We start from the raw sequence: 19,109 nt of genomic DNA on the forward strand, positions 1-19,109 counted from the left end.
TGATATCCCACAAGGCAGAAGTCTTTCCAATTGAAAACCAAAACTGCCAAGGGACTCACCAGCCACTCAAATAATTCAGCTCCTAAGAGAAACACTCGCACAGGTCACTTCCAGTTGAATATAAAAATGAAAAAAGAACCAATGGTATATTAATTAAAGGAAAAAAATCTCTTGATTTAGATAAGCCTATTACTTTATTTTGAAAATCACTATACTGATATATTAATGCTCCAAACCCAATGTCGTGTTGGCCTTCTCTTCGGAGAACCACTCTGCTTCCAGACCGACCTTTGAAAGGTCTCTGTGAATAGTGATGCTCAAGCAGAGCACAGAAAATGGGCACTACAGTACAGGAAATGCAAGCCATGGACAAGGCTGCTTTTCCCACTTGCACACTGTGGCCTTGGACAGCTAGAAGGAAGCTGGAGGATCCAGGGGATTGATATTGGGCTGATATTTTAAGATACTGTAGGGAAGCCAGGAAACTTGCCCAGACAATCCAAGTCAGCAGGTACTAAATTATGCAGTAGAACAATTTCTGCATAGCTTTTCTGCTTTGGCATGGAAACTGCTTGCTTCCTTGCGCAATGCATTATTTATATGGACTTAAATGTGATCACTTCAAAAGTCAAGATGTGCTAAGGGGTGACCCAGTTTTAAGCCTAAAATAGTAAGTGGGAGCTATGTGTGACTGACAGATGGACTATGCATGAATTATCCTAGCAGATCCATATATGTATAGATCTTTGATACATGTGTTTGAAAGAATGTCCCAAAAGACTTCATTACAAAGATCTTATGGATGGATACATAATCCCATGAAAAGAGAGAGCTAGTCCAAGGAACCAGATCAGCAACCTACTAACTGGTTATAAATATAACCTGACACCGGGACATGTTCAAAAGTCGTGAACCAGAAGCACATCACCCAGAGAGAACCACTGTGCCCCAATCGGAGTCAACACATTTCTTTGGAACATGTGGGCAGTGGCACTGACCTCGACGGGCACGGGTCCATGCTGCATTCCTTCAGCTTCGGTTTGGGCTTCACATTTTCTGGGTAGTAGTGGCAGTAGTGGTCAGGCACGACCCTTTTCAATCGGATGTCCATGCATTCGGCTGAGTTGAGCTGATAACCTACGGATGAATGGGGAGCAGGGATGCAAGCTGCATCAGCTGGGCGCCTGCTTGGCAAAGGTACTGACCATGTGTTCGCCTTCCTCTCTAAGAAACCTTGCCCAGTGGTCTCTATGGAATTCAGCTCTGTGACACACAGAGGGCCAGGTGAGGATTACCAAACATGAGTCCCAGGGCTCTTCATGGTAAGTAAGGCAGAAAGCAGTGTAACCGGAGCCCAGGAGCTGGGTGCCTTCTTCGAGGAGTCTCAGATTCTTCTGAAACGGCTGAAACCGGTGGCCAGATACAAATGCTTGAACTGACCGTGGTCTATTGATACACATTACAGATGTCCATTTTAGGGACTTTTAGGGACTGTCCAGACCTTGGTACGGTTTGGTTCTTCATGGTTCTCAGGCTATGCCTGTCTGTTCCTGATCACTGTGGTAGCCCCTCCCTCCGTCCTGTTTCCTTGTTTTACCCCTTATTCTCCTACAGCAGAGCCCATTCCCATCTTCTTCCTCTTGCCAGATACCTGTTCTGATTTATTGTTATATGTCCTTAAGTATGAAATTGTCTTGTGTAACATTGTTTGGTGTGCATGCTTTGAATTAAATTGATTAATATATATATTAATATTTTATACATATAATGATTAAATGTATAAACTTGATTAAGTTAGAAAATATATCTGTGTGCTGCGAGAGCAAACACAGTGCCTCAGACATGCCAAGTGAGCTCACTGCCCTTGACCTAGCCCCCCAGCGCTGATGATGTTTGAAATGTTTTGAACCTTAGTCTATTTTCCACTGAAGTCTTTTTTTCTCTACACTGTAAAGTCGGCAGTGTTTTGAGAGCTGACTCTTGGGCATTTTCTTCACAACAGTCCACTGTTTGCCTCTGCTCTGTTGACTCCTCTGTTCTCCTGAGGTAGCCAGGGCACCTTCAAGGTCAATCACCTTGCTGCCTGGGGAATTAGCCTTGTCAGTAGAGGCAGGAACCAAGGCCATCTTCCTACTTCCTCTACCACACAGGCTTTCAAAGGGGAAGGAATGAAAACTCACTGCTGATTTTCACAAATCCAATTTGAACCATTTTTTTTTTCCCTTTGAGGAAAGCAAACATTCCAAGGTACTGAACATAGTAAACCTAAAAAAAAAACTAGCTCAAGGCAGGACCCTTTCCTTTGCTAAGAGCGCTGACTCTGGCTTTCCTGTCGCTACAGGTCATAAGATAATTAAATAAGGTAATTTTTTTCAAAGCTAAAATGAGCTTTATAAAATAAAATAAAACACTGAAGCTAATCTCTCAATGTCTGCCAATTGGTGTAAAGGTCTAAAAATACATTTCAAGTCCTGATTGTTCAGAGGAATCTGGCTTTATAAATCGCCAGGCAGCTTTCTACAAGACAGGGTTGGAAGTTAGCTGACCTCAGAGGACCAGGGGACCGACTGGCACACATTACAAAAAAGCTAGGTCGAAACCACAAGAATGAAAATTCAAGTGGCGTCAATAAAACGCTACTCTGGGTGCCAGTGTCTGCCAGAAAGACTACACTATCAGATGGCCGTGGCGGTCTCAGAGACTTCCCAGACAATCTCGGGTGTATCGTGTGGGTAATTACAGACAAGAGCAGGCACTCCTTCCAGTACCCTCGGTGCCTCAGAGACCGACCAACTGATTTCCTTCGTTATCCAAAAACATCTCTGGCATGCCAGTCATACACTCACATAGGTTTGATTACTAATAGAATTAAAATTTGGCGGTGTGTTCTGTATGGGGCTGATGTATTTTTATTTCCCCCAAACAAATATGGAATAAGATTACAATTCCTTGAGTCAGAGAAAAGTCTGTGTCCTAACTGGAAACATTCTTCTAACGCGACTCGATAGAGGTCATACAGGTGTTTATAATTAGGGAGAGAATTCCTTTTCCTCTCTAATTTTATTGCAGTTTAGAGATTTACCACAAGTGAAGAAAGAAGGCAGATTGTCTTTCAGTATCCTGAACAAACTTGTGGGACAGAGCGGGCAGCCCCCGCAGCTTCTTTACGTTCTTCTGCCTCCCTTCCCGCTGGGGCTGATCTCACTGGGAGGTGCCCCTGTGTACACTCATGCTTCCAGAAGGATGGATCGTCTTTCTGTGAGCATAAAAGTATGAAAAACAGCACTCCCAAGAATTTGATCAATGGAACTATACCGAAACCTGTGGTAAAATGTCTCCCCTAGAGTGAAGGGCTTCTCCTTGGTGTTAGAGTCCAAACAGAAGTGTGTGTCTCTCTGAAAAGCTGAGTGTGTGAGACCAGGCGTAAGTAAGAAGGAGAAGCCTGTGAGAGTAAGAATTAAAAAGTCCCCCCGGTCCCCCCCCCCCATCTCTTTGTGATCCATCATTTTGGGACCCGTGAGGTACCGTTGTCTTACCTGGACCTGTGACCTACCTACCTAAGGATGTAGGACTCAACATAGTATACAGTCCCCTCTCAGGAGCTCTCCTCAGTGTCCTTTGAGTCCTGCATAGTCAGCACCAGTGTCCCTAAGACTGCGGGGAGGGGGGGGCTTTGACTCCAGCAGACAACTTTGGGGACTGAGTACCAGGTCTGCACCTCATCCCTCAGCGTGTATCATTGCACTGTGTTACACAAAGCGCCATCAGGAAGAGAATCCCATCATCAGATGGGAAGTGGAGGCTCAAGGAGAGACAGTCCAGTGGGTCTGATCCTCAATCTCCACCATAGCTCTGAGTGCACTATGCCAGGCTGCCCTTTTTGTGGTGGCTGGGACAGGATCAGAGACTGTACACACAAGGCAAATATCCTTCCTCTGACCGCATTCCCAGCCCTGACACCGGCTGCCCCTTGCTGTGAACTTGGCATGCAAAGGTCAGAGAACAGGCTTGGCTCACTAAGGCCGGGGTTTATCTAGCTCAGACTCTCCATTTCTAAGAGTGTTTCTCCTGCACAGGCTTGGGGAGAGCTCAGGGATTCTGTGTTTCCTTGGAGCCTTGTGCAGTCACTGATGGAAGATCTAAAGAAGCTTTTGTCACCTGTAAAACTGTCTGTCTTGGGATAGATGATGTAGCTTAGTTGGTAATGTGTTGATTCAGCATTACAAAGCCCTGGGCTTGATCCCCAGTCCTGCAAAAATTGATCATTGTGATGCCTGTCTATAACCCAGCACTTGGTAGGTTGATGTAGAAGGACCAGAAGTTTTCACAGTCCCTGGTGATGTAGCAAGTTTGAGGGGACCCTGACCTACAGGAGAACCTGTGTCAAAAACCAAACAAGCAGACAGTGTTTCAGGTTTGACAAAATCCAAAACTTGACAGTAAACCCAGAAAAGGTTCAAGCTGGCAGGAAGTTAGTTAGTGTTGTTATTACAATTCTGTTTTCACTCCGTTTATCTTTGTGGCTGTGTTCTGTGTGGCCAGAGACAATCACTACCTATGCCGGGAATTATGATTAAGTTATTTTTTCTGCCCTGGGTATCCCAGAATGGAGTCTGTGCCTTACCTCCTCCACAAGTCACGGTGCAGGGAAAGAAGTCAGTCTGTCTCCACTGGTGGCTGATGGGCTGGTAAAAGAAGAACTGGACCACGCTGCCTTTGGCCGCAGTGTACCTGGTCTAGACAGAGAGAACCGTGATAGCATGGCACATTCCACACAGTGAGCCCCGGCTCTTCCTGGGAGGATGACTCAGTTGGCAGAGGGCCTGCCATGGGAGGACCTGAGTCTGATACCCAGTGCCTGCATTTAAAGCAAAATCTGGGAATTCTGTACACACTTGCAATTCCAGCATTGGAGGGGCAGGACAGGAGAATCCTGGGTTCACAGGGACAACAGCCTAGCCTGATCAGTGAGCCCTGGGCTGGAATGAGTCTTAAAACACAGGTAGACAAGTGCTAAGGAGCAACAGCCAGGTGGACTTCCGACTTCTGCATGCATGCACACACGTGTACCCACACACAACAGCCCAGGTGGACTTCCGGCTTCTATATACATGTGCACACACATGCAATCACACACAACAGCCATATATAGTTTATTAATACGTGTGATCTTGTTGAAAGAGTCAACAGGACCCCTTCAAGCTCTGTCCATGCTGATACTATAACCACTGTCTTGAGATACTAATCTCTGTGGACATCTCCTTGCTCAGTCAGAGCCCTCTGTATTGACTCAAGGAGATTATCGCTTTTCTTAGCAATTAAAAGAAAAAAAGTATTGTGTCTGTGTGTGAGAGAGAGAATCACCCCGCCCCCAGATTGCTGGATTATCATTTGTTTTTCATTCCTCGGAGATTTTCTTATACACCAGATTAGTTTTAACCCGTGTTGCTTTGGAAATAGATGGACCACTACACTTAATTCCTTTATAGGAGGGAAGACGGCTCTGCTCTACCTAGAGGGAGAAGTAGGCTCAGGGACCCGGGAAGACAGTCTGAAAGGATGCCAGAGCAGGGCTCTTCATCAAGTGGGACCCTGATCTCGAATCAGCTGCTGTGGTACAAGACACTCACAGGGCTGAGGGTGACAGGGGCAGCCCTGTCAAAGGAAGTCAGGGATGACCCCTGTGCTCTCCATTTCTTCCCTGTGATGTGTGCTTAGCCATTGTCCCTCAAATCCACCAAAGCCCAGACACATGGTGATGAATATGAAATGATTTCCCTCTGGAAGAACAAAGATTGATACTTAACCCTGAAGGTCTCTACTCGAGAGAGTAGAACCCTTTTTGGGAGTGACCTGCTGTGAAGGAAAACACAGATACACACTCTCTGTGAACGCAATCATCGCCGATTTCCCGAAGAACACCCTTGCTGTGTTTCAACAGGATGCTCTGAAGATGGTCCGTCTACCTTGAAGATGAAATCGGCCATCAGGGGTCCAGGAGTCTTGAAGGTCTGTCTGTCCGCACCCTTCTGAAACTCTATCGTTGTGTTTTCGACAACAAAAACCCCGGGAGTGTTGAAGCTGTGTTCTCCTCTGTTTCCTTGGAGGGTTTTTGACTCAATAACTGGAAAGTTAAGAATAGAATTTAAATATGAGAGCTACCCTACAGACATCTGATTTCAAGTGACATTTTTACTGCGTGTGACATCGGTACGTGTGACCAACAAATACGGAACGGTCTACTCAGTTGATGGCATTGATTCATATGGGCAGAAGGGACTTGCAAAATTTGGAGGGACTAGCAAGGATTTTTGTTTCATTTTGTTTTGCTTTGTTTTGCTTCAAATAGGTTTACTCAAGTTCTTGGAACCATTTCCACCACAGAATAAAGAGGAAAGTTTTCTTAGTTTATGCTTTTTCATGAGGTACCTAAAACCACAGAGCAAGGAAAGCCATGTCTCTTACTGCCCATTCAGAAGAAAGAAGCTCAGTTTTGCTTTAAAGTATTGTTTCTTCTCCTGCAAGTGTAAATTTGCGGGCATCTCTACAGAGCTCTCCTATGCAGTCTTCTCTCATCTGGTCCATGGGGATCTAGGGCGCAATAACCGAACCAGGAACTGAAGGGAGCCTGTGTTCTGTGCTGGGCAGCTGTTGTCTCGCCAGTGCGGAAGAACACCTTTCCCTGTTTCCTAGGAACTCAGCAACTAGAAAGAGCATGGGAGAGTCTGGGGGCGGGAAGACGCCATCCCCTAAACCACAGAGCAGACGTTCTATTAATTTCATTTTGATGCCTAGGAGTGTTGCAGAGGCAAGTGCTTTTGTTCTCCGTTCCCACAGAGCCCTCTGAAGCATCTGCAGCAGGGAGCAAGGCAGAAGATCCCAGGAATTCACAACCACTCCACCACTACGAAGAAAGAAGGTATGTGTCTGTGTCTACTGTCCACAGCCCAGCTAATGTCCCCACTCTGGTTTCCACAGTGAGTGGTGGGGGGGTATGGTTGAGCCCAGTAGAACCACAACCTCACACAGCGGGAAGTGCCATCAGAAACAAAAGCCTTCTTCTGTATCCAGATCTTTGAAGCTCAATGGTAATTGTACATTTTAATATGACATTTATTTTATATGTATGCACCTGTCTGTGAGCCCACATGACAGTATCTGCACCATGTGCATGCAGGAACTGGTGAAAGTCAGAAGGAGACATCAGATCCCCTGGAACTGGAGCTACGGGAGAGTGTGAGCTGCAGTTTGGGCACTGAACTGGATCCAGATCTCTCTCCTGCAAGAGCAGTTAGTCCAACTGCTGATCCATCTCTCCAGCCCATAAGGACAACTTTAAATATTTTAATCTGTACTAAAAAGAGAGATAAAGGAAGAAAGGAAGGAAGGAAGGAAGGAAGGAAGGAAGGAAGGAAGGAAACAATAGCTTTAAAGATAAAGAATGCTTCTACTTGTTTCAAAAACTGAAGGACTTACACTGAAAATGATCAGCTGGGGCTCCTTTGAAAAGAGGCAGAACCAGGTGATCAAAAGATGTGTTTAGATTGTGGAGGCCAGGAAAACCCTTTCAGGTGGCTATCTATGAGGGCTTTCAGCTAGCCCTACAGAACCAAGCCTGTGCTTACAGCAGATACATGTCTGCAGTGTGTCCCTGTCTTGTTCAGCATCACTTTCCTTTGGTCATTATGTGTAGTGCCATGATTCTACTCACGCTCAGCAGACAGGACTTGGCGGGGGGGGGGGGGGTTGTATTCTTCCAATGGGTGGAGGTTTCAGCCTATAGCATCTTGGCCTTTTGGGTTCTTGTTAGTAGAACATTTGATTTAATATTATTTTGAATTTTTAAAGATTTTTTTAAAGTGTGTGTGTGTGTGTGTGTGTGTGTGTGTGTGTGTGTGTGTGTATCTTCCACATGAGTGAACTTCCCACAGTGGCCAGAAGAGGGCATTGTATGCATCTGGACTTAAAGGCAGATGTCAGTCACCACGTCAGTGCTGGGCACCGAATGTGAAGCAGTCAGCACTCAGACACTGAGATATCTCTCCAGGCTTTTTATATTTTTATAATTACTTTACTTAATTGTTGGGGTGGCACTGTATGGTGGCTCTCTGGTCCTATCGCAGAGGTCCTGGGGATTGAACCGGGGATTGAGTTCGGCTTGACCCCTTCTGAGTCATCTCAGCAGCTGTCTCAAACAGAGTCAGTGCCAAAGTTTTCCTATAATTCCATTGCCTTTGCATAGACTTCCTGATTGCTTGCATTTGGGGAGGGACGCACGGCTGGAAAATCTGGGGCTGTGGGTTCCCTATAATAATATGGCTAGGATTAGAACACGCTAGAAATTCAGGATCTAAACAGCTCTAGGCAGATTGTAAGATGGGCATTCTATAATTAAATTCCATTCCACAACAAAGGGACTTGAAATTAACAGTACCAAACAGTCTCAGTTTTCAATACTGCAGCCATTTGGAAGGCTGTAGTTACTACGGGCTCTAAAAGAATGATTTATGACTGCAAAATAAGCTTGATTTCAGAAATACAGCTTTTTTTAAATGGTTATATAAAACAAGAAAACAAAACCCCTTCTGTACTGTGAAATTCAGACATGTAAACTACTCCTTTGCAAGGCGGCCAGCAGAGAAGGCTGGCTTTCAGAAAGGCTTCCAGAGCTGCCTGTGGGGCTTCAGCAGGGGAAAGCTCCAAGCAATAGATCTGTCACTTGGAGAAGTGAGAACATTTCGGAACTCCCTCCAGAAGAGTGCCAGTCTCCAGGACAAAGCCAGGTTTCATCTGCCAGCATGCTCTCATGAAAACGAGGCTCTCCGGGGTGTCCGTCCATATTTGTTCTGCGTATTGGATGCTTATTCTGTTCATACACCTTTAAAAACAATCTCTGAAAGCTGGCAAACTGGGCTTCAGGAGACCGAGGCAGGCAGCTTAGCCCAAGTCCTAAGCTAGCCTGGGTTATAAGCCAGCCTGGGCTACACGGGAGTTCCAGGGTCACTTGGATAACAGAGTGAGACTTTCTTTCTAAACAACACCATGGTCTTCCGAAACTGAACTTGGGGAGCCACCGCCAGTGTCATTAGGGCAACACATTAAAAATACATTTTAAACAACTGTTAACGTGTCAAGCCGTAGAACCTGCCCAGTTGCTTGCTTGCTTTCTTTGTGGTGTGTTTGCCTGCCTTCCCAGTACTGGGTGTTGAACCCAAGGCCTCATACTACTACTGAGCTAATTCCCAGCCCCAAGTCACCTAGATAAAAGATACCATTTCATTATTCACTCGTGCTCAGCATTTCTACCACAGGATACGATTGCAGGGGTTCTTGCCATGCCCAAACAAAAGCTCTTCCTTAGCCAGGAAATCCTCCGTCTCGTCTCTGTAGCTTTCTCTCTCTAGGTATTTCATCTTATGGAGTCAGGTGACATGTGACTTTTTGAAATTGGCGTCTTTCACTTGGTCAATAATTTCAAGGATCATCCACCTATATCATAGCATTCATCAGAATGCCTTCCTTTTGATCGCCAAATAATATTCCACCTGAGTCCTGATTATTGGTTCAGCAGTTGAGAGATAGCTGCGTTGTTCTCTTTGAAGGCTAGCAGGACTGACGAGCTGTGGACATTCAGCACTTCCTTTATTACTTGTTTATGCAATTTTGTATGGATTGGGTTTTTGTGTGTGTTTTTTAAGCAAGGCTGGCCTTGAAGACCCAATCTTCCTGGCTCTGTCTCCTAAATTCTGGAATTGCTGGTATGCGTCACCATGCCTGGTGCTTTTTGATAGTTTTTAGTCCAAATGTTATCTTGCAATTTTTTTTTTGTTTAGTTTCTAAGTATCACATTTTAATTCACAGGGAGGAAGAATTGCCTCCACAGAGTGCTGAAGATTTTCAAGCCTGTGGAAAACAGGTCTCTAGAATGTTCTGTTTTTCCACATCAAGGAATATCTTGCTTCACTAAGGTCAACCACAAGGGACTGGAGAATTTTTTACTGAAGAGCTTATCATGGGGAGATATCAGTAAACTGCTTGCTGCCCAAGTATAATGACCTGAGATGGACCCTCCCCTACAGCAGCCACTTCAGAAACAAACAAACAAAACAGGTACAGCAGCAAGTGCCTGTAAACCTAGTATGAGAGAGGCAGATGGCTGATCTACGGGGCTTGCTGGCCAGACAGACCAGCCAGTTGGTGAATCCCAGGTTTAGTGAGGGAGCTTGGCTCAAAGAATGAGGTGGGCATTGATTGAGGAAGATCCTGGCATTCAACTCGGACTTTGATACTCATTCACGTGCATGCGCGCGCGTGCACACACACACTCACACAACTCACACACACTCACACACACCTGTGAACACAAACACAAAGATTTTAGTGTGAGGAAGACTTGAAATATCTATCCAGGACCATTTTGTTGAAAATTTTCCTCAGGGGATATTTGAGCTGTCTCCTCCCATTTTATAATCCTCTCTAGTTCTGGGATTAAAGGCACGCACCACTGGGATTAAAGGCATGTACCGCCTGGTTTCCATGGCAACTAGCGTGCCTACTGGGATTAAAGGTGGTGTGTTACCACTGCCGGGCTGTAAGGCTGACCAGTGTGGCTGTTTTACTCTCTCGGTAAAGCTTTATTTATTACAATACAATTGAAACGCCACTATACCACCCTAAAGCATGAGAAAAATTCATAGTGCACATATGCGCACGCGCGCGCGCGCGCGCGCGCGCGCGCGCACACACACACACACACACACACACACACACACACATACACCATTACCAAAGAAGAAGGAGTGGGAGGGGACACAGGTAGGGTTTGAGAGCACCTGAGACGGGCTGGATGGAGAAAAGGGAGGGAGCAAAGTGATGTATTCCTATTCCGATTCAAAATATATTTAAAATATTTCCTAGAGACACAGACTGAGTATGCTGGATAGAAATCTCTACCATGGCAAAGAGGTGGGTTTTCATTTGTTCGTCTGATGTTGCTTTTATGAAATTTCATAACATGCTGAGGGGAAATTCTACTTACAGAGACGGGCAGGTCCTTTCACGGTAATTCGCACGCTTCGACTGCCCAAAGGAACAGCGATTACGTTTTCTTCTTCTAGAAAAGAACACAAGACAGAGGCAATGAAAACTCATGTTGAGGACCCATGAGTGTGAGGGTGTGCAATAAAACCCCGGCAGTTCCTCGGAACAATGAATAACTGTACGGGCAGTGATTCTGCCTCTGGGTAGATGCCTGTGAGACCTGAGAGCAAAGACTCACACAAGCGTTTGCACACACATTCACGGCAGCATTGTCTGCAGTAGCCAAAAGGCAGAGGCCAGTGGCCAGCCCCATAATGACTCCTATGCTGTACCCATAGGTAAAGCAAATTCTGCCGCACATTCTCACATGGACCAACCGGGAAGAAATATGCTAAGTGATTGTAAAAGGACCCAGAACCGAGTTTGTACAAGCAGGAAGTAGTTATTTGGGTGTGGGAGGAAGAGGGAATAAGGAGTTTTTGCAGAGTGGGTAGAGAACTTCAGGTGCCAATCATTTCTTTTCAGACAGCCTCTCATTGACCTAGAACACACTAATTAGAACACACTAACCACCAAACCCCGGCATCCTCCTGTTTCTGCCTCCTCAGCTCCCGGACTATAAACATATGCCACCACAGCTGGTGTGTTTTACGTGGGTGCCGAGGACTGAACTTAGGTTCCTCACGCTTGCAGGGACCTAATATTTCCATCTCTCAAGCCCTTATTACCACCACTATAGTCATTTTTAAGTATATGGTTCAGGGGAATCATGGTCATCACCTGTCTCCTGAACTCTATCAAAAGATCACACACATGTGCACACACACACATGCACACACACACATGTGCACACACACGCATGCGCACAAATAAAGGATGTTCTCAAGTGGCTCAAATGGCTGATTCAGTGCTGAGAGACATATCAATGTATTGGTAACCAAAAGAACAGAGGATTACTTAAAATCATCTGTATAGATAAAAAGCATTTTCTAAAATTCTGCATACATTGCTTATACCAGCCTTCGTAACAGCAGGGATAGAATAAACATTCTCAGTTCGGTAAAGAACATTATGGGCCATGGGCAGACTCAATGGTGAATAGCTAAAATGATTCCCATAGGGCAGAACAAATATTATCATTGTCATGATTTTTCCTGGAGATTCCTGTCAATGGGACTAGAAAAGAATAATATTTGTAAATATATTTTGGAAAAAGATGTCAAAATACCATAGTTATAAAAAAATAAATTCAAGAGATATTCTGATATTACACAGATGGCTTTCAAAAATTTTATTATCTAATTATATATTTAAAGATATTTATTCAATGCTATGCTATATATATTATACAAGCATACTGCATATTATGTTAATGCACAGCATTATGCATTGCGGAATATTACTTTAACTATGTGAAGGTATGTTACAATCGTTTATGTTGTATTTGTTTAATTACGTAAAGATGCATTACTGTTTGACCCTGCCTGCCTAAGGTACCTGACTGGTCTAGTAAAAAGCTGAACAGCCAATAGCTAGCAGAAGAGGGATAGGTGGGGCTGGTGGGCAGAGAGAATAAGGAGGAGAAGGGGTTTGAAAAAGAGAGAATGAGGGAGAAAAAAGGGAGCTACCCGGGCTAGCTTGCTAGGCACTCACCAGACAGACAGACATGAAGTAAGATGTACAGATGAAAGAAAGGTAACAGGCCCCAGACAAAAAGTAGATAAAGAGAAGCAGGCTGTTTTAAGTTTAAAAAGCTAGCGAGAAACAAGCCTAAGCTAAGGCTGAGTAGTCCTAACTAATAAGTCTCCATGTCACACGTCAGGGGCTGGTGGTCCAAGGAAGACTGCTACACTTATGCATGGGTGTAGGCATGTAAGCAAGCATAACATAAGCTAGTGCAATAGCAGTGAGCATGCTCACCATCAGGCTGGGCCTGCAGATACCACTTCCACTCCAAAGAATGTGGCTTTTTAGAGAGCCAATCACAGTTTGAGTCAAAAAATAAACACTCCACCATCAGGGCACAGCGACTTGGAGAACTCAAGGATGCTCTTAAAGGCAACTGAGTCAGGTGGAAAGGATTTGTAGTTAACCCCAAGGGTCCTCAGGTAGTCAACAATGAGACAACCTGAACATTATTAAAAATAATGATTACAGTAAAGCTAGTCACACAAAATACATTGAAAGCAGTGAGTTCCAATACTGGGCAAGTCCTGTTAGCTACAGGCAGAGCATGCTAGGAACCAGTTCTCGTTTCTAAAACTGGAGAAAAGGAAAACGCATGTGTCAGGCCTTTCCATACAGACCTCTCTTCTCTGCAGGGGAACCAGACCGTTGACGGGAGGATGTCTTTCTACGGGAGTGTGTGCTGTCTCTCTCATGGGAGTGTGTGAGCGTGTAAATGAGGAATAGACAGAATGTGATCACATGACAGACCTTCAGCAACTACAGAGCCACAAGAAGAAAGACACAGCGAGCTTCCTGACACAATTCCTTAGGAACCGCAGACATCAGCTCTAAGGAGCTCTCCCCAGCAGACCTGAACGCAGGGAGGTCTTTAGGCAGAGTCACCGATTTCATGCAAAGAGGATACAAGACAGCCTGTGTTGAGCCAGGACTGAAATACAGCATGGAGAACAGAGACTAGATGATACATGATGATTTTCTTCAACAAGAAAATGTCAAGAGGAAAGAAGAAAAGAGCAAGTGCTAACCCCTTAAAAGATAGCAAAGCCAGGCATGGTGGCACAAGCCTTTTAATCCCATCCCTCACTCCGGAAGCAGAGGCAGGTGAATTTCTGTGAGTTCAAGGCTAGCCTGGTCTACAGAGTGAGTTCCAAGACAGCCAGGGCTACCTAGTGAGATCCTGTCTCAAAAAAACAAAAAGAGAAAGATTCCAAAGAGACCTGAGGAAATTCCTGGTATTATTTGACAACTAATTTGAAGAGATAAGAAAACAGCAGCAACAACAAACCAAATAAGCAATGGAGTAAGAACTTCTGCAAAGAAGACAATGAGCAAGCACTGTAGTGACCGGCATTTCCAAAACCCTGGAAATTAACCAAGGGCTTGCAAAAGTCTGGGCAGTAATTACTCCAGAAAAACATAGGGTAAGACGAACAAAGACTCTGGGATATCAATTTGTTTATTTTTATTTCCCCCATATTCTACGCCCATGGTAACCTTTTTAAAAATTCTTTAACCTGAGTGAGGGCCAGCAGCTTGCCAGACCCAGCAAGAGTTGGGTTTGGAGCGCCTTAAAAGCCCAATTCCCTGTGGTCATTACTTGGCTTGTGTGGTAGTTTCCTGGAAGACCCCACTCACTAAACTGCCTGAACCTGACCTGTGAGTCTGCCTGGTACAAACTGCCTCCCCTGTGGGAGTCTGATCAAAACAATCAGAGGTTGTTTAAAATCAAGGCTATATGAGGTCACTGGCAAATACCAAAAGCCCTCAGTGGAAGACCTGGAAAAACCATGTCCAATATATTCCTGGGAGTGGGTGGCCATATGTATGTAGGGCAGCCATGAGTATGTAGGGCAGCCATATGTATGTAGGGGTGTCATGTGTGTAGGGTGGCCATATGTATGTAGGGGTATCATGTGTGTAGGGTAGCCATATGCACATAAGGCAGCTAAATGTTATATAGGGCGGCCATTTGTATGTAGGGTAGCCATATTATGTAAGGTGGCTAAATATAAGTAGGGTGGCCATATGTTTGTAGGGATGCATGTTTACCCAGAAAGGTCCATGAGTTCTCATCTGTTAACCCTGAGGCAGAGCGAGGTTAAAACAAAGTTGCCAATTATCTGGTTGCCTGTTGGAAACATACATACCCCCCCTACATATGCACATGCGCGTGTGCACACACACACAGACAGACAAGCAGACAGACAGACAGAGACAGAATTTCAAAACATGACAATAGAGAAAATAATCAGACACATCTAGAACATTAAGCATTCTCTGGGACAACTAAAAAGAACACTTTAAAAGTCAGTTGCTAAGTGTCTTTTGGCCATTTGAGAGTCTTCTGTTGAGAACGCTCTGTTTAGTTCTGTACCCCATTTTTAATTGGATTATTTGGAATTTTGATGACCAATTGCTTGAGTTCTTTATATATTTTGGAGATCAGACCTCTGTGTGATGTGGTGTTGGTGAAGATCTTTTCAGTAGGCTGCCTTTTTGTCTTATTGACCGTGTCCTTTGCTTTACAGAAGGTTCTCAGTTTCAGGTGGTCCCATTTATTTATTGTTGCTCTCAGTGTCTGTGCTACTGGAGTTATATTTAGGAAATGGTCTCCTGTGCCCATGCATTGAAGGCTTCTTCCCAGTTTCTCTTCTATCAGGTTCAGGTAAGACAAAACAAAACAAAAAAATTCACCTGCTTGCTATCTGCCTTTACAGCCTCCCCATCCCCTTGCCCCTCTGAGGAAATAATTCTCCCTTGTGTTGAGAATTTGGTGTCTGGGTGTTTCGGGTACAGACTCTGGTGGGGGTCAACCTCCCTTATAACTCCTGCCTAGAAGGACCCACCAATGAGATCACCAGGTAGTTTCTTAGACTATGATTGGTCATGGCCTGTTGACTATTTTTGTTTCCTTGCCAGGACAGTCTGAACTTTTGGGACAAACACATAGCAAATTATATATAATGGAAATAGTTTTAAAATGGATTTTTGAACACACAAAACAAAAACTTCCTTTGAATAATAATTAAAAACCTATTGGAGCAGATCCATTGGAGGGAATAGTGTTACTACAAATGCAGGCTGTAGTATCTTTGAGAAGGGTGTGTGTCACCCGCTGCCACACATTTATGTAAAACTATGCAATCCAGAGGACCTGCCAGTTTATTCAGGGCGGGGGTGGGGCAGGGTCCCTGGGTCTTCCACTGTGCTACTCTCAAGAGTGACTACAAAGGCAACAGGAGAGGTTGGAACAGGGTGGGGGGAGGTGACAGCATTTTATAAGGGGATCCTTCTTCAGAACTTAATATCTTCAGATTCTAGGGAAAGTAATTTACACCTTGAAAGTTTTCTAAACCAGAATCCTTGGTTTCAGCGACCAAACTGTCTGTCTCAGTTTCCGATACACTAAAAGCACATAGACACATGGATTAAGGGGCCAGAAAAGAAAACCGAGAATTAAACCCACACAGCCATGGCTGCCTGGCTTTGTTGTTTGCTTGACAAAAATATACATTGGTTGAGTAAAAGCATTTTCAGGAAAAGGTTCTGGGAAAACTGGATGCCCCCCTGTACCTTTTCATTCCCTTCTCTCCTCCCTTAAGATCTTGCCCTCCCTTCTCCATCCTCTGTCCCCCTTTCTATTTTCATCATACACACACACACACACACACACACACACACACAGATACACACAGACACACACACAGACACACACACAGACACACACACACACACACACACCGCTGCCTCCACCACAGCTGAGGCCACCACCACCACCACCATTTTATCCTCTTAATCACCTGGAAACCTGCTGCAGTTTCCTGTTCACCCTCAGGCATCTGGCCCCAGTAGGGCAGGTGGGAACCAGAGGGTCTGATTGGCAGCCCCAAGGGCTTAGGTTGTATCATAAAACCCCATGAGGCCAATAGCGAGGGCACATTCAAGGTCATGTGGGGTGGAAGGGGAGGCCTTGATGTCATTGCAAATGTTTTTCAGAATGTTGTCTTCACTGACTTGTCTGAGCGGCATGGCCTAGCTGAGGGGTGACCAAGGATGAACCCTGTGAGGCAGAAACATTTGGGGGGTGGGAAGCCAGAGGCCTGAGGTATCGCCTAGAGGACCTAAAGAATGACTTTAAAGGGCCTTCAGGTGGCGCTGTATGGGGATTGTTAGGAGTTTCAGAAGGGCTGAGGCTGAGGTAGAGGCGGGAGGCTCTGATCTGCAGAATGAACGATGATGAAAATGTAGAGACAGCCTATGTAAACAATGTCTCAAACACTTGGCAGAAGAGGTCGGTAAAGGATTTGGGCAGGAATAGAGACCGGTACACTTGAAAGAAGTTTCTTGATATAGCCGTAAGAGAAATGAATGATGAAAACATATTTCACATAAACATAAAATTATACACTCATATAGTGTGATATACACACATGTACCCATAGACATGGATACAGGCACACATTTTAAAAATTAGCCTTTAAAGATGGGAGAGACCTGGTCCCATGAAGCCCTGACGGGAAAGGGAGGGGAGATAAAGGAGAGGGCTTGAAGGGTGGAGTGAGGTCTCTGAGGAAACGGAGGGGCTGGAGTCCAGAGCCCAGATGGAGGCCTTAATTAGCCCTGGAAAGGAAGGCAGCCTTGTGTCTCTGCACAGGGAGGGGAGGAACTGGAGCAGCTGCAGGGCGAGGCCTCTGCTGTTGGTTTCTGGGTTTTATTGGGACCCCCCCCCCCCATACTCTTTGGAACCTAAACTACAACCACCTTTTATGTATTTTATTTATTAATATCTTTTTCAGTTCCGGAAATTGAACTGAGGGTCTCCCGCATTTTGGGGAAAGCGTGCTTGTCTATTGCTTAGCTAGGCCCCCAGTCTTCCTATTTTTATTCAAAGACAAGCTCTCACTGAGTCACCAGGGCTGTCTATGAACTCACGCTGTATCCAAGACTAGCTTAGAACTTGCAATCTTCCTGCCTCAGCCTCCCGAGAAGCAGGGATTATTGGACCACACCATCAGATCTAGCTTCGCGGTTGGGTTTTGATGCATATACTATCCATAAGTACATTTCTTCACATAGACCTGTGTATGTTAGTTTCCTGTCCCTGTAGGAAATACCTGTAGTCAGAAAGCTGTTTTGGCACGTGGATTTGGAGGTTCCAGCTCATGGCCCTGTTGCCTTGGACCTGTGGCACATCAAGATACTGAGGACACAGTGGAATAAAACGGCTCAACTCCTGGCAGCTGGGAAGCAGGGAGAAGACCCCAGGGCCCCAGAATCCCCTCCAATAGCAGGACCCAGTGCGAGGCACGGTGCTATGTGCCTGTAATCTCAGCCATAGGAATGCTGAGTGAGATTCTGTCACAAGAAAAAAGCAGAGTCGTGACTCCTAACCTACTCCACTAGGCTCCACCTCCTAAAGGTGGCACTATCTCACAGTAGCTACAGCCAGAGGCTGGTAACCAAGCCTGGTGGCGTGGTGGGGTGGGGCGTATGACGGTTGAGACACAAGCCATACTACTGAGGTTTGATACACAGCTAGTTGGACAGACAGATGTAGTGGCTCTTGACATACACATCTTAGATTGTTGACAGATATAAAGCATTTGTTTTTGCTGCTTACTACCTATAAGCTGTCCACCCTGGCATAAGCCTTGTGTCCCATGGTTTATCTGTTCTGTCCGTTAGGATAGGCAACTTCTCGGTCTCCTGGCAAACTCCCCCTGGGTCTGGTGCTAGCCTAGAGCTTGGGGTCGGGCTGAAGCAAGGGCTAGTATAAGAAAAGCAAAAACAGGGTAGGGGAAGCCTCTCCCTGATGCCTCTCCCACCATGGGCACACAGAGGAAGGTGCCAAGCTAGTCTGGGACACCATCAAATTCTACCCATTCCATCGTGGCACACTCCAGTGGCTGAAGGGTGTCCCACCGACCAGAGGCCTCCTCTGTGCTCCAAACCATCATATCGATGGCAAGAAGCCCACATCTGGGAACACTCAGATTTGGAGGTGGTGATGGCGGCCAATGGTTCCTGCGGGACAATGATTATTTTGGAATTCTTCCCAAACCTCCTCACTGAAATTTGTCCTGTGATATCCTCGATACTGCCAATGACTGCACCATCTTCCAGGGCTTTTCATCTCATTCTTTAGGTGGGAATCTGCATCATTTTTAACTCCACAAACTCTAAAGAGAGGTCATAATCCCCGACTCTGGAGCCCAGCAACGTGGGCTGGAACGGCAGCTGCTTAGCCTAAAACTGGCGCGTGGCCCAGGACAAATTGCTTACCTCCACTGTCTCAGACCCACCTGTGAAATCCTAAGGCTATTTGTGCTGGGAAATTGCCTTCAGTGTCCAACAAGCAATATTGACAAAAGGTTCATCAG

The 19,109-nt window shown here is 45.4% G+C and overlaps 1 protein-coding gene across 1 annotated transcript in view; it reads right to left on the reverse strand.

Moving 5' to 3' along the window:
- The window catches only part of Adamtsl3 (ADAMTS like 3), a 224,845-nt gene that overhangs the window by 79,393 nt on the left and 126,343 nt on the right, over positions 1-19,109 (reverse strand). Inside the window, exons 8-11 of the mRNA XM_041662229.1 lie at positions 11,039-11,113; positions 5,967-6,124; positions 4,625-4,736; positions 999-1,137 (exon numbers count right to left, since the gene is read on the reverse strand). Of these exons, the coding sequence (XP_041518163.1) occupies positions 999-1,137; positions 4,625-4,736; positions 5,967-6,124; positions 11,039-11,113 (484 nt within the window). The remainder of the gene's footprint in view (positions 1-998; positions 1,138-4,624; positions 4,737-5,966; positions 6,125-11,038; positions 11,114-19,109) is intronic.

This window comes from Microtus oregoni, unplaced genomic scaffold (genome assembly GCF_018167655.1).
Source record: "Microtus oregoni isolate MIOR12 unplaced genomic scaffold, Mior012 000000F_ref0000247, whole genome shotgun sequence".
Lineage (NCBI taxonomy): Eukaryota > Metazoa > Chordata > Mammalia > Rodentia > Cricetidae > Microtus > Microtus oregoni.